We start from the raw sequence: 13,608 nt of genomic DNA on the forward strand, positions 1-13,608 counted from the left end.
CTATCAAAAAGCTCCGTGATGAGCGGCAAAGGATACTTATTCTTAATGGTGACATCATTTAGACCACGATAGTCGATACATGGCCTCAGGCCTCCGTCCTTTTTCTTCACAAAAAAGAAACCTGCTCCCGCCGGTGAAGTAGAGGGGCGGATGAATCCCTTCTGCAGATTAGACTTGATATATTCCGACATAGCTTGAGTCTCGGGTACTGATAAAGGATAAGTGCGACCCCGAGGTGGCATTTCCCCCGGAATGAGCTCAATAGGACAGTCCCAGGGTCTATGCGGTGGTAACTGATCGGCCGCCTGTTCCGAGAACACATCTGAAAACTCCCGATAAGCTTCTGGAATAAGCCCTTCATCCGACTTGGAAGATACACGGAGCGGGTAGACAGGAGTGAGACAATTTGAATGGCAAAATGGACTCCCAAGAAATTATCTGTGTCGACCTCCAGTCGACGTGAGGGTTGTGAAGCTTGAGCCAAGGAAGACCAAGAACGAGATCGTGAGGCATCTCCCGAATCACAAGGAACTCCAGATGTTCTTGATGCAAAGCTCCCACTTGCAGCTTGATTGGCATTGTACAACTTGAAATCAGACCATTAGAAATTTGGGTACCATTAATAGCAGTTAACGTAATAGGTCGTTCGACCGACCGTAACTGTAAACCCAGATTCTGGGCACAGGAAAGGGAAATAAAATTACCCGCAGCCCCTGAGTCCAACAGTGTCTTAACGGTTTTGACTACTGACTCAGAAAACAGAGACACGGAGAGTAAACAGTCCACTGCCGGAGAAGATTGAGAAGAAACCCCTAGCTCGACTTCTCCAGAACAAGCTAGGACTGCCCGTTTCCCGGGCGAGACTTGCAAAACTTGAGAAAATAATCCGCAGCTCCACAGTAGAGGCAGAGTCTACCCTCACGACGACGCTGATGTTCTCCTGGGGACAGCCGAGACCAATTAATCTGCATGGGTTCGTCTGGACTCGGAATAACTGTTTGCTTAGACAGAAGAGATCGGAATCTTGACCGATCTGACCGACTACGTTCACCACCTCGTTCCTGCATGCGAAGATCCACCTTTACACAGAGTGAGATCAACTGTTCCAAGGAATCTGGCAGATCTCTAGTGATCAACTCGTCCTTTAAACGATCCGAGAGCCCATTCCAAAAAGCAGCCCGAAGGGCATCATTATTCCAGCACAGTTCTGAAGCTATGGTTTGAAAATGAATCACATACTGTCCCACTGAACGAGAGCCTTGTCGAACACGGAGCAAGTCAGCAGAAGCAGCGGTCGTCCTGCCGGGCTCATCAAAGATCCTTCGGAATGACGAGATGAAGTTGGTATAACTAGAAACCAACGGATCTGATCGCTCCCACAACGGTGACACCCACTCCAACGCTGAACCCTCAAGCAAAGAGATAATGTATGCCACTTTAGACCGATCAGTAGGAAAGTTATGTGAAAGGAGTTCGAAATGTACCTCACACTGATTGAGGAAACCACGGCAATTCTTTGGATTCCCGTTATAACGAGGAGGAGTAGGAAGCTGAAGGCGTGACCTGGTTCCAGACAAGGACGGAACATTTCTAGAGACAACCACTGGAGCGGATACTGGAACTGGAGCTGAAACCACTGAAGCCAGAGAAGTCTGGATTTGATCCAGCCGGCCAGATAATTCCTGGAGATAATGCATCACCTGATTCTGTGCTGCTTCCTGACTCTGTACTCGGGAAACCAGGTCCTGCATGGTGCTTGCCTCTGGGTTCCGATTCCCCGGGTCCATGGGGCCTGAGTATACTGTCACTGACCTAGATTGAGGGTGTTGTGAACTCGGGGATTCTTCCGATTGTTGGGAAGAGGAACCACAACTGGGCCGGAACAGGGGTGACATATTGAAGAGCTTTATTGCAGGAAAAGAACAACTTAAAGTCATATAGCATAAAGGGAACTTATGAGGGAATGTCCAGGCCCATTGAAGGGTTTGTGAGCAATGTTAAAGATACTGGTGACTGAAGAAATTGTGAGCGATGTTTAAAAGACACTGATGATTTGAAGAACTCGTAAACGGTGGTTAAAGACACAGATGACTTAAAGAACTTGAGAACGGAGATTAAGACGCTGGTGATTTGAAGAACTTAAGTGCAGTGGTTTAGGACGCTGATGATTTGTAGAACTCGAGAACGGTGACTGAGACGCTGATGATTTGAAGAGCTTAAGTGCAGTGGTTTAAGACGCTGATTATTTGTAGAACTTGAGAACGGTGACTGAGACGCTGATGATTTGAAGAACTTAAGTGCTGTGGTTTAAGACGCTGATGATTCGTAGAACTTGAGAACGGTGACTGAGACGCTGTTGATTTGTAGAACTTGAGTGCAGGGGTTTAAGTCGCTGATGATTTGCAGAACTTGAGAACGGTGATTAGGGCCCGCAGCCCACGCTGATTCCTAGGAGCACTAGTGACTGGACTGCAGAGAGACACACCAGCCGCTGGGAATGCTGGAACCTGTGCAGCGAACTGGCACCTGGAAATGCCGGAGACACTGGAGTACAGCTTCAGAGATTCTCGCCGGGAACAAGAGCGCTGGCATCCACTTCAGGGGAAAGACGATACTCAGGCGCTGAGGCTCTGTCCGGCGTCTGACTTTGAATCTCCCGACACCGCTGGATTGGCGGAACAGTCTGATGACATCACCTGCCCCCCGTCCACGTGATGCCGGGTGTCATGGCAGCGCCCTTGCCCTAGAGAACCGCCGGGAGCCGCGCCAGCCAGACGCCGGAGCCCGTGGCCCACCGAAGGCGGAGGCCGCAACACAGACCAGCAGGCACGCAGGGGTAAGTGCGGCGAACGCCGCCTCTGGCGTGTGACATACTGGAAGTAGTACAAGTGGTCTTCCGACTTCCCCTCTGGGATGACGATCGACTCCCAGCAGCAACAACAGCAGCGCCAGCAGCAATAGGCGTTACACTCAAGGATGCATCGGAGGAATCCCAGGCAGGAGAGGACTCGTCAGACTTGCCAGTGACATGGCCTGCAGGACTATTGGCTTTCCTGTGTAAGGAGGAAATGGACACTGAGGGAGTTGGTGGTGTGGTTTGCAGGAGCTTGGTTACATGAGGAAAGGATTTAGTTGTTAGTGGACTGCTTCCACTGTCACACAAAGGTTTTGAACTTGTCAATGACTTCTGATGAATGCGCTCCAGGTGACGTATAAGGGAGGATGTTCCTAGGTGGTTAACATCCTTACCCCTACTTATTACAGCTTGACAAAGGCAACACACGGCTTGACACCTGTCCGCATTTCTGTTAAAATAATTCCACACCGAGGTCATTTTTTTTGTGATTTGACCAGGCATGTCAATGGCCATATTCGTCCCACGGACAACAGGTGTCTCCCCGGGTGCCTGACTTAAACAGACCACCTCACCATCAGAATCCTCCTTGTCAATGTCCTCCTCAGCGCCAGCAACACCCATATCCTCATCCTGGTGTACTTCAACAGTGACATCTTCAATTTGACTATCAGGAACTGGACTGCGGGTGCTCCTTCCAGCACTTGCAGGGGGCGTGCAAATGGTGGAAGGCGCCACCTCTTCCCGTCCAGTGTTGGGAAGGTCAGGCATCGCAACCGACACAATTGGACTCTCCTTGGGGATTTGTGATTTAGAAGAACATACAGTTCTTTGCTGTGCTTTTGCCAGCTTAAGTCTTTTAATTTTCTAGCGGGAGGATGAGTGCTTCCATCCTCATGTGAAGCTGAACCACTAGCCATGAACATAGGAGGTGATTCCGAGTTGTTCGCTCGCTAGCTGCTTTTAGCAGCATTGCACACGCTAAGCCGCCGCCCTCTGGGAGTGTATCTTAGCTTAGCAGAAGTGCGAACGAAAGATTAGCAGAATTGCGATTAGAAATTTCTTAGCAGTTTCTGAGTAGCTCCAGACTTACTCAGCCATTGCGACCAGCTCAGTCCTTTTCGTTCCTGGTTTGACGTCACAAACACACCCAGCGTTTGCCCAACCACTCCCCCGTTTCTCCAGCCATTCCTGCGTTTTGCAACTCGAACGCCTGCGTTTTTCCGCACAAAACGCCATAAAACGGCCAGTTTCCGCCCAGAAACACCCACTTCCTGTCAATCACACTACGATCAGCACAGCGATGAAAAAGCTTTGTTATGCCGTGAGTAAAATACCTAACTTTTGTGTAAAATAACTAAGCGCATGCGCTCTGCGAACCTTGCGCATGCGTAGTAAGCGACTAATCGCAGTATAGCGAAAATCGGCAACGAGCGAACAACTCGGAATGACCCTCATAGGACAGGGCCTCAGCCGTTCCTTGCCACTCCGTGTCGTAAAAGGCATATTGGCAAGTCTACGCTTCTCATCAGATGCTTTTAATTTTGATTTTTGGGTCATTTTACTGAACTTTTGTTTTTTTAATTTTACATGCTCTCTACTATGACATTGGGCATTGGCCTTGGCAGACGACGTTGATGGCATTTCATCGTCTCGGCCATGACTAGTGGCAGCAGCTTCAGCACGAGGTGGAAGTGGATCTTGATCTTTCCCTATTTTACCCTCCACATTTTTGTGGAGGGTAAAATGTGCGCAGTATATAGTAGGAGGACAGTGCAGAATTTTGCTGACCACCAATATATATATATAGCTGTACGGTACAGTAGTCCACTGCTCTACCTCTGTGTCATCAAGTAAACTATCCATCCATACCTGTGCTGCATTTTAGTTGTGTGCAGTATATAGTAGGAGGACAGTGCAGAATTTTGCTGACCACCAGTATATAATATATAGCAGTACGGTACAGTAGGCCATTGCTATTGATATATATTACTGGCATATAATTCCACACATTAAATAATGGAGAACAAAAATGTGGAGGGTAAAATAGGGAAAGATCAAGATCCACTTCCACCTCGTGCTGAAGCTGCTGCCACTAGTCATGGCCGAGACGATGAAATGCCATCAACGTCGTCTGCCAAGGCCAATGCCCAATGTCATAGTAGAGAGCATGTAAAATTCAAAAAACAAAAGTTCAGTAAAATGACCCAAAAATCAAAATTAAAAGCGTCTGATGAGAAGCGTAGACTTGCCAATATGCCTTTTACGACACGGAGTGGCAAGGAACGGCTGAGGCCCTGTCCTATGGGGGTCATTCCGAGTTGTTCGCTCGTTGCCGATTTTCGCTATACTGCGATTAGTTGCTTACTGCGCATGCGCAAGGTTCGCAGAGCGCATGCGCTTAGTTATTTTACACAAAAGTTAGGTATTTTACTCACGGCATAACAAAGCTTTTTCATCGCTGTGCTGATCGTAGTGTGATTGACAGGAAGTGGGTGTTTCTGGGCGGAAACTGTCCGTTTTATGGCGTTTTGTGCGGAAAAACGCAGGCGTTCGAGTTGCAAAACGCAGGAATGGCTGGAGAAACGGGGGAGTGGTTGGGCGAACGCTGGGTGTGTTTGTGACGTCAAACCAGGAACGACAAGCACTGAACTGATCGCAGATGCCGAGTAAGTTTGAAGCTACTCAGAAACTGCTAAGAGGTGTGTAATCGCAATTTTGAGAATCTTTCGTTCGCAATTTTACTATGCTAAGATTCACTCCCAGTAGGCGGCGGCTTAGCGTGTGCAATGCTGCTAAAAGCAGCTTGCGAGCGAACAACTCGGAATGAGGGCCCTTGTTGTATAGTAACTTGAGTCAATATTTTTTACTACTTGCACCTGAATACTTGAGACCTTAGTAGTGTCTGGGTATCGCCATATCTAGCTGGAAGCTCATAGGTTATAGTAGACAGATATCATGATGAAGCATGATTCATTCTCATCATAGACATCTTATAGAAGCTCCTATAAGACACTTCTGGCAACAGGGTGTTTCCTATACAACTTTCCAACGATGTCTCTGTCCCTTGCACATATGTATAAGATACTGTACTTACATAATGTGCTAATGATAGTATTGTATATAGATTGCCATCAACATTAAAATGTTTTTTCTGTAATTCCTTAATTTCTCATTTAGGATTGTGTTGTAAATTATAAATGTTACAATAAACTTTAAAGGGATTTAGGACCCTATTCAGGTTCAGTAGCAGATTCTGCTAAATAGAAGAATCTGCAACTGCTTGTGATCGCATGCTAAAATCCGCCCAGCGTTGCGAATGCATCTCTGACCAGGGAATAGTGGATGCCCCCTGTACATGCAGCATTGCTGCATATGCAGTCGCACCGGCACCATCTTTTTCATCGGAGCGACTGCATGTGACCTGAAAACGTCCGAGACACGCCTCCGCAATGCAGCGTTGACGCCACCCCGACGACCACCGTTGTCTAAGTGCGATTGCATCTCTTCGGGATGCGATCATCACACTTTGCTAGTTCGCGCATGCGCTATGCAGACGCAGCGCATGTGCAGATGTCCAATCGTTCATTTGCGATTTTCAGACTTTAGCATCCCTTACGGAAAGGGGCCTTAGACCTTTCTCATTCGGAACAGTAAATTAATAGGCTTGTACTTACACTATCAGACAGGGTCCCTTTTATGTTACCCTGGGATATGACACAAAGCTGCTTTCTGAATACATTTGTACTAATGAAGGGTGCACACTGCACAGCAGAGCTGGGTCTTATAGAACATTTGCAATGGATATGAACAGACAGATGCAGTAAAGATAAAGCACTCTAAATTATTTAGCATTTGAGGCATGTACAGAGTAAATAATTTGACATTTAAAGATGGACATCACTTTTAAAGAATTCCACTGTAACTCAACAGTAATGGTGCCCATACACTTGTGAGATTATCGGTACTATCCTTCGATTTCGACCACATCTGTGAGAGAAATCGAAGGATTGTATGCACATTTAAGGTACCTTTCGACGCGATGCGCGGGCACGCCGGTCGAATATCGCATCTCAAGATATGTGCTGCACATAATATTTCTCGCATCGCAGTGCGATCGCATGTGGTTTTGAACCCACATGAGATATATCACACTGCGATGTGCGATGGGCACCCGCCAGGAGCGGCCAGAGGCTGCTCCCACTCGGCGGTGACATGCCCATCACGTGATTACCATGCGATCTATCGCATGATCGCATGGTAACCACTTCGGCAGTTCAGGTGCGATTTGATCGCACATGAACTGCCGGTGCGATGCCCCGCGATGTCGCATTGCCCCGAGATGTCGCGTTGCGGTGCATCGCACAAGTGTATGGCCAGCATAATTTCCTACATCTGGGTACAATCGTTAAAATGGTGTCACTGTTGTAACTATTGTAACAGTACATTTTTATAGATTGCCATAGAGAAAACTGGCTTTTGTCATCTGATATATGATTTTTGTGTTTCATTCTTTTGATGTTCTATGACTGTATTTTACTGCAAGCTGCTTTTCCCTTACTTGCCCTCCTCCTACATTCTGTTATGCTCTATGAAAAATATTTTAAATAAAAAGCCTTTTTGAAAAAGAAAAAGAAACTATAGTTACAATGCCAGTGTTGTAGAAACTAGAGTTCTCGGTGAACCTGCAGCGTGATCATTTTATGATATTTCTTCCTCTTGCTCAAAAGTTTCTGCAGCAGAGTATGTATCTAATGATATTTGCCCTGTGCTTCTCCTCCAGCTGGTTGATTACAGAGTGGAGTTTAGCAAATGGTGGGTGACTGAATTCAAGACCATCAAGTTCCCATCTCAGGGAACTGTGTTTGACTATTACATCGACTCCGAGAGCAAGAAGTTTGAGCCATGGTCTAAGCTCATCCCAAAGTTTGAATATGATCCTGAGATGCCATTACAGGTCTGTGATCGTTCTCCTACTTAAACTGTTTCTGTTTTTTTTTTTTAAATATATATGAGAAGCTTAGCTACCAGCATTTCTAACTTCTCAGGATACATTACTGCTGAAGCAGTGCATCTTAACTTATCAGTTGTAAAGCTTTCTGAGTGGATCTTTGAGCACTACAGTGATCATTATGTTCATGAATTTTGATTAGAATATACTTTTTTGAAATGCTCCTTTTCAATTCTTCAATAAATATTGGTATATAAAGTACAAGAACAGATGATAAGAATTACATCAGTTTCAAGTTCACGTTTGGCGCTATGTCCACAACTGAAATATTGTCAGCATACCTTGGCATTGGTTGCTAAGCACTTTCCACTGTCACTTCCAACAGTTCCTTGATCAGTCACTCCCATAATGTATTCTAGGTATTTATAGGGATATGGAAAGTCACCTAAGATGAGGGAGGTAATGTCTGATGAGCAGAAGAGGGGGAGCCAAGAAGCAAAATTGTCAAGGAATTTGAAGATAGCGCCAGGTTCGATAGATATACAAAAGTGAACAGGATGAAAAAGGCAAATAGTGTTGAAAGAGAACAGTAGATGCAATATAACTTTTATACAGTGCATAACGCCCTGAGACATTGGAGGCACTGGTTTGCTGGGCTCTAGCTGTCAAAGGGTATTAAGAAAGAAAGGGGGCTGCAGAACTACGACGCATTTCTCTCTACTCACTTCATAGTGATTTGCTACAGTCACTGCTGGCTTCTGTCCAAGTTCACAAACACCCTTTGCAGCCCCCTTCAGCTGATAAGTCTTGGAATGTGATTATGTAATAACAGATCAAAGTGAATACTGTATATTGAGCTACAGCTCTGCTTATTTGTTTTATATGACTGAAAGAAAGAGCAGAAGTTGTTTTAAGGAAATGCACTAATTATAATAAAACTTTTAGGGGGGTTTTATCAAAGCCTGGAGAGAGATATAATTGTAAGACATAATGTAGCAACTAATCCGCTTCTGTCATTTTTCAAACACAGCCTGTAAAATGTTAGGCTGAAGCTGACTGACTGGCACTTAATTATAATAAAGTTGCTGGCTGCGGATTTATTATAATTTGCAGCCAGCACAGAAAATAAAGATTTCTTATCGCCACAATTAGCTGCAATTCTTCCAGCTGCACCATTGGCAAGTCACTGTGACGTCAATATACCTGCAAGTCGGAGCCACTGGGGGGCACCCCCTTCTATATTGCCTCTGGGAGCCTGGTATGAACATGCACCCATGTTTTTATATATATTTCATTTTTATTTATTGTTTATATACAAGTTTTCATTGTCTGACTTGGTTACTTCACTACGAAGTTCAGCAGTGCCCCCACCCTTATGGTTAGTTCTGCAACTACCAGTTTCATATCTTTCCTAAAGATCCGTTATCCTTCCAAATACACTGTCCAGCCATAATGGGTCTGATTCAGATGTAGTACGCAATTGCAATTATATGCTAATATGGGCAGAAATTAACTTGAGAATAGGGACACCCACTGCAGTCGCATCACTTCCATTTAACAGCGTATAATTGCAGATACAGTACATTGGTACGGTCGTCGCAAATCGGAACATGACACAGAGTCTGAGTGCCTCTGTAGACGTGCAGGCTGAGCTGCTCTCCATGGATGCAGAGAACTTTCCAGTAGCAACTGAGATCGCAACTGCTAATTTATGCACACTCAGAAAATGCCATCTGAATGGCCATGACACGCCTGCGTTTGGCCGACCACACCCTGTTACCACCCCCAAATCCTGTTTTCCTGCTACTCACTTTGCGACTAATTCCTCGATGTGACTGCAGTAGCAATTCACTCGCTGTGCATACGCAGTAAGACAACATTGGCTAATTGCGACTGCACCTGAATTGGGCCCAATGTTCCTTCCAGCTGTGTCTCCACTAAATCCACTATATTATAATTATTTTCCAACATCATTAACTATGGTTCAATTATAATAATTGGATGAACCCTAGCACTTTTTTCCCCATAACTCTGCCATTTGTATTGACAGTTCCCATTTTATTCACTTCCTTTTAACCTATTCTAATCCCTATCCTAATTTCTTTCCAGTGGTGTAGCAAGGTTCCATCGCGCCTTGACCACCTTTTCCCCAACCAAACACACCTCTGCAACATAGATAGAGCATACATGAGCTGGAGTTTTTCACTATCCCTCTATCTGTTGCTACACTTTCTTGTCATCGATAGGCTGGGAACGCAGTGCATTAGGGATGGACATTGGTTTCAAATGGGTTAACCATTATTGTTTTTCGATGGTAGTGTTTTCACCATTCGATTGTGGCTTTCCGGTGGTAGTTGCCATTGAGTGGTGTGGAAGCGATGGCCATCCGATGTTAAAATACTGTTATATCTGAATTCATCTGTTTAACACTGGGAACAATCGCGGGTTGCTATTGCACTTGCGCAGACAGGATTTTTTGTGCATGCGTGAATCATATGAATGTTTTTCTCCATCCATTTCTTTTGATCCAATGGTTAGTTACCATCACGTCAAATGGTTCGACCACTCCCTGTTACCACCCCCAAATCCTGTTTTCCATCATTTGATGATGGGCTTCCAATATCCATCCCTACAGTGCACTCATCAATGTGATCCCAGCTATCATCAGAGATTGGAGAATGCATCATTGGTTGTATGTGCAAAATATGGATGAAGGGGATGCTCAGTGCAGAGATGAGAGCACTGAGCACCAATGCTGTAAAATAGATTTTATGCCTGTGTAGTGCCCTCCATCAAAAGCTCGGGCTGCTCCGTCAATTTAAGATCTCATCCTGGTGTAACTTACCCAGACAACTGCATCCTCACCATTGTATACACATTATACAAATTAATTAACTGGAATTCTTTTTGAGGATCACCCATCCACCTCTAACTTTCTAATCGGCCATTGATTGGTATATATCGTTACCACTGGGTCCTTCCAATTATCTCTCAACAGTCTAACAACTCCATTCACAACATGCTGAACCAAAGCACATTGGACAACACAGACTACCGTATATACTCGAGTATAAGTCGACCCGAATATAAGCCGAGGCACCTAATTTTACCACAAAAATCTGGGAAAACATATTGACTCGAGTATAAGCCTAGGGTGGGAAATGCAGCACTAGCCGTACACAGCCCTCATACTGCCAGATATGCCCCCACAGTGCCAGATATGCCCTCATAGTGCCAGATATGCCCCCCACAGTGCCAGAAATGCCCTCATACTGCCTGATATGCCTCCACAGTGCCAGATATGCCCTCACACTACCAGATATTCCCTCACAGTGCCAGATATGCCCTCATAGTGCCAGATATGCCCCCACAGTGCCAGATATGCCCTCATACTGCCAGCTATTCCCCCACAGTGCCAGATATGCCCTCATACTGCCAGATATGCACCCCCCCCCCACAAGTGCCAAATATGCTCCCCCAGTGTCAGGTACAACTTACCCTCCCCGCTCCCCCGCTGTCTTGTGAAGGAGGGACACGGAGGGCACAGCGCGCGCCTCTCCTGTGTCCCTCCTGCGTCTCCGGCAGCGGGTCTGTTAAATGAAGTGCTGGTTCATGAGCCAATCAGAGCTCACGAACGGGTACTTCATTTAATAGACCCGCCGGAGACGCAGGAGGGACACAGGAGAGGCGCACGCTGTTCCCTCCGTGTCCCTCCTTCCCACTGACTCGAGTATAAGCCGAGGGGGCTTTTTCAGCACAAAAAAAAGTGCTGAAAAAGTCGGCTTATACTCGAGTATATACGGTATTTATAATTGTACTGCAAATAATTATTGTAAGACAGTGAATGTAATATGAGTCCATTTCTACCAGCACTGGTTAGCCCTTTGTTACACTCTTATTCCCATCTTTACTGGAGCAGTCATTGCCCTGGTTACTAGAAAAATGATCTTTCTCAACCGACATTCCCAATTTTAACTAATTATCATTTTCATTTGGGTATATTAGGTCATGACTAGCCTTCCAGGCATAAATACTGTATGATTGTTATTAAGTTAATTACCTAGGTCTCCAACAATTCTACAGTGGCTTCAGCTCAATCAGGAGCAATCTCCTCTCCATGCTGTGAATGGACTTCATTGTGGTTCCATTGATCGTGTAGTTCCAGAATATGCTTGCACAGCAGAATTCACCCTCCTTTTTATCCAGAAGTGCCTACATTGCACAAAACGTGTCCCAGGTGGCAATAGCAATCATGGATCACATACTGACTGCAATTTACTTAAAATTCAGGGCAATGTTTGCTCCAAAAATAAAGATTAATTCTTGCAATATGAGTGTAGTACTAAATAATGATAACAATACAACAGTGTTAGAGTACTAATACACAGTACTATATATAGCTACAAATCCAAATTCTAAAATCTAAAATGCTTTTGAAAACGTATCCTGAGTTACAGTAGACAACAGTAGCTGAATATGAATATATATATATATATATATATATATAATATATGTATGTGTGTATATATATATATATATATATATATATATATAAAATATATGTATGTGTGTGTGTGTGTGTGTATATATATATATATATATATATATATATATATATACACTGCTCAAAAAAATAAAGGGAACACTTAAACAACACAATGTAACTCCAAGTCAATCACACTTCTGTGAAATCAAACTGTCCACTTAGGAAGCAACACTGAATGACAATCAATTTCACATGCTGTTGTGCAAATGGAATAGAAAACAGGTGGGAATTATAGGCAATTAGCAAGATACCCCCAATAAAGGAGTTGTTCTGCAGGTGGTGACCACAGACCACTTCTCAGCTCCTATGCTTTCTGGCTGATGTTTTGGTCACTTTTGAAAGCTGGCGGTGCTTTCACTCTAGTGGTAGCATGAGACGGAGTCTACAACCCACACAAGTGGCTCAGGTAGTGCAGCTCATCCAGGATGGCACATAAATGCGAGCTGTGGCAAGAAGGTTTGCTGTGTCTGTCAGCGTAGTGTCCAGAGCATGGAGGGGCTACCAGGAGACAGGCCAGTACATCAGGAGACGTGGAGGAGGCCATAGGAGGGCAATAACCCAGCAGCAGGACCGCTACCTCCGCCTTTGTGCAAGGAGGAACAGGAGGAGCACTGCCAAACCCCTGCAAAATGACCTCCAGCAAGCCACAAATGTGCATGTGTCTACTCAAACAATCAGAAACAGACTCCATGAGGGTGGTATGAGGGCCCGACGTCCACAGGTGGGGGTTGTGCTTACAGCCCAACACCGTGCAGGACGTTTGGCATTTGCCAGAGAACACCAAGATTGGCAAATTCGCCACTGCCCTGTGCTCTTCACAGATGAAAGCAGGTTCTCACTGAGCACATGTGACAGACGTGACAGAGTCTGGAGACGCCAAGGAGAGCGTTCTGCTGCCTGCAACATCCTCCAGCATGACCGGTTTGGCAGTGGATCAGTAATGGTGTGGGGTGGCATTTCTTTGGGGGGGCCGCACAGCCCTCCATGTGCTCGCCAGAGGTAGCCTGACTGCCATTAGGTACCGAGATGAGATCCTCAGACCCCTTGTGAGACCATATGCTGGTGCGGTTGGCCCTGGGTACCTCCTAATGCAAGACAATGCTAGACCTCATGTGGCTGGAGTGTGTCAGCAGTTCCTGCAAGACGAAGGCATTGATGCTATGGACTGGCCCGCCCGTTCCCCAGACCTGAATCCAATTGAGCACATCTGGGACATCATGTCTCGCTCCATCCACCAATGCCACGTTGCACCACAGA

At 45.5% G+C, this 13,608-nt stretch overlaps 1 protein-coding gene across 7 annotated transcripts in view; it reads left to right on the plus strand.

Annotated features, from left to right (window-relative positions):
- The window catches only part of DNAH9 (dynein axonemal heavy chain 9), a 1,014,643-nt gene that overhangs the window by 572,285 nt on the left and 428,750 nt on the right, over positions 1 to 13,608 (plus strand). For all 7 annotated transcript variants that reach the window (XM_063960955.1, XM_063960958.1, XM_063960957.1 and 4 more), the window contains one exon: positions 7,638 to 7,811. In XM_063960955.1, the coding sequence (XP_063817025.1) occupies positions 7,638 to 7,811 (174 nt within the window). The remainder of the gene's footprint in view (positions 1 to 7,637; positions 7,812 to 13,608) is intronic.

The sequence above is a fragment of the Pseudophryne corroboree genome, chromosome 3 (genome assembly GCF_028390025.1).
Source record: "Pseudophryne corroboree isolate aPseCor3 chromosome 3, aPseCor3.hap2, whole genome shotgun sequence".
Lineage (NCBI taxonomy): Eukaryota > Metazoa > Chordata > Amphibia > Anura > Myobatrachidae > Pseudophryne > Pseudophryne corroboree.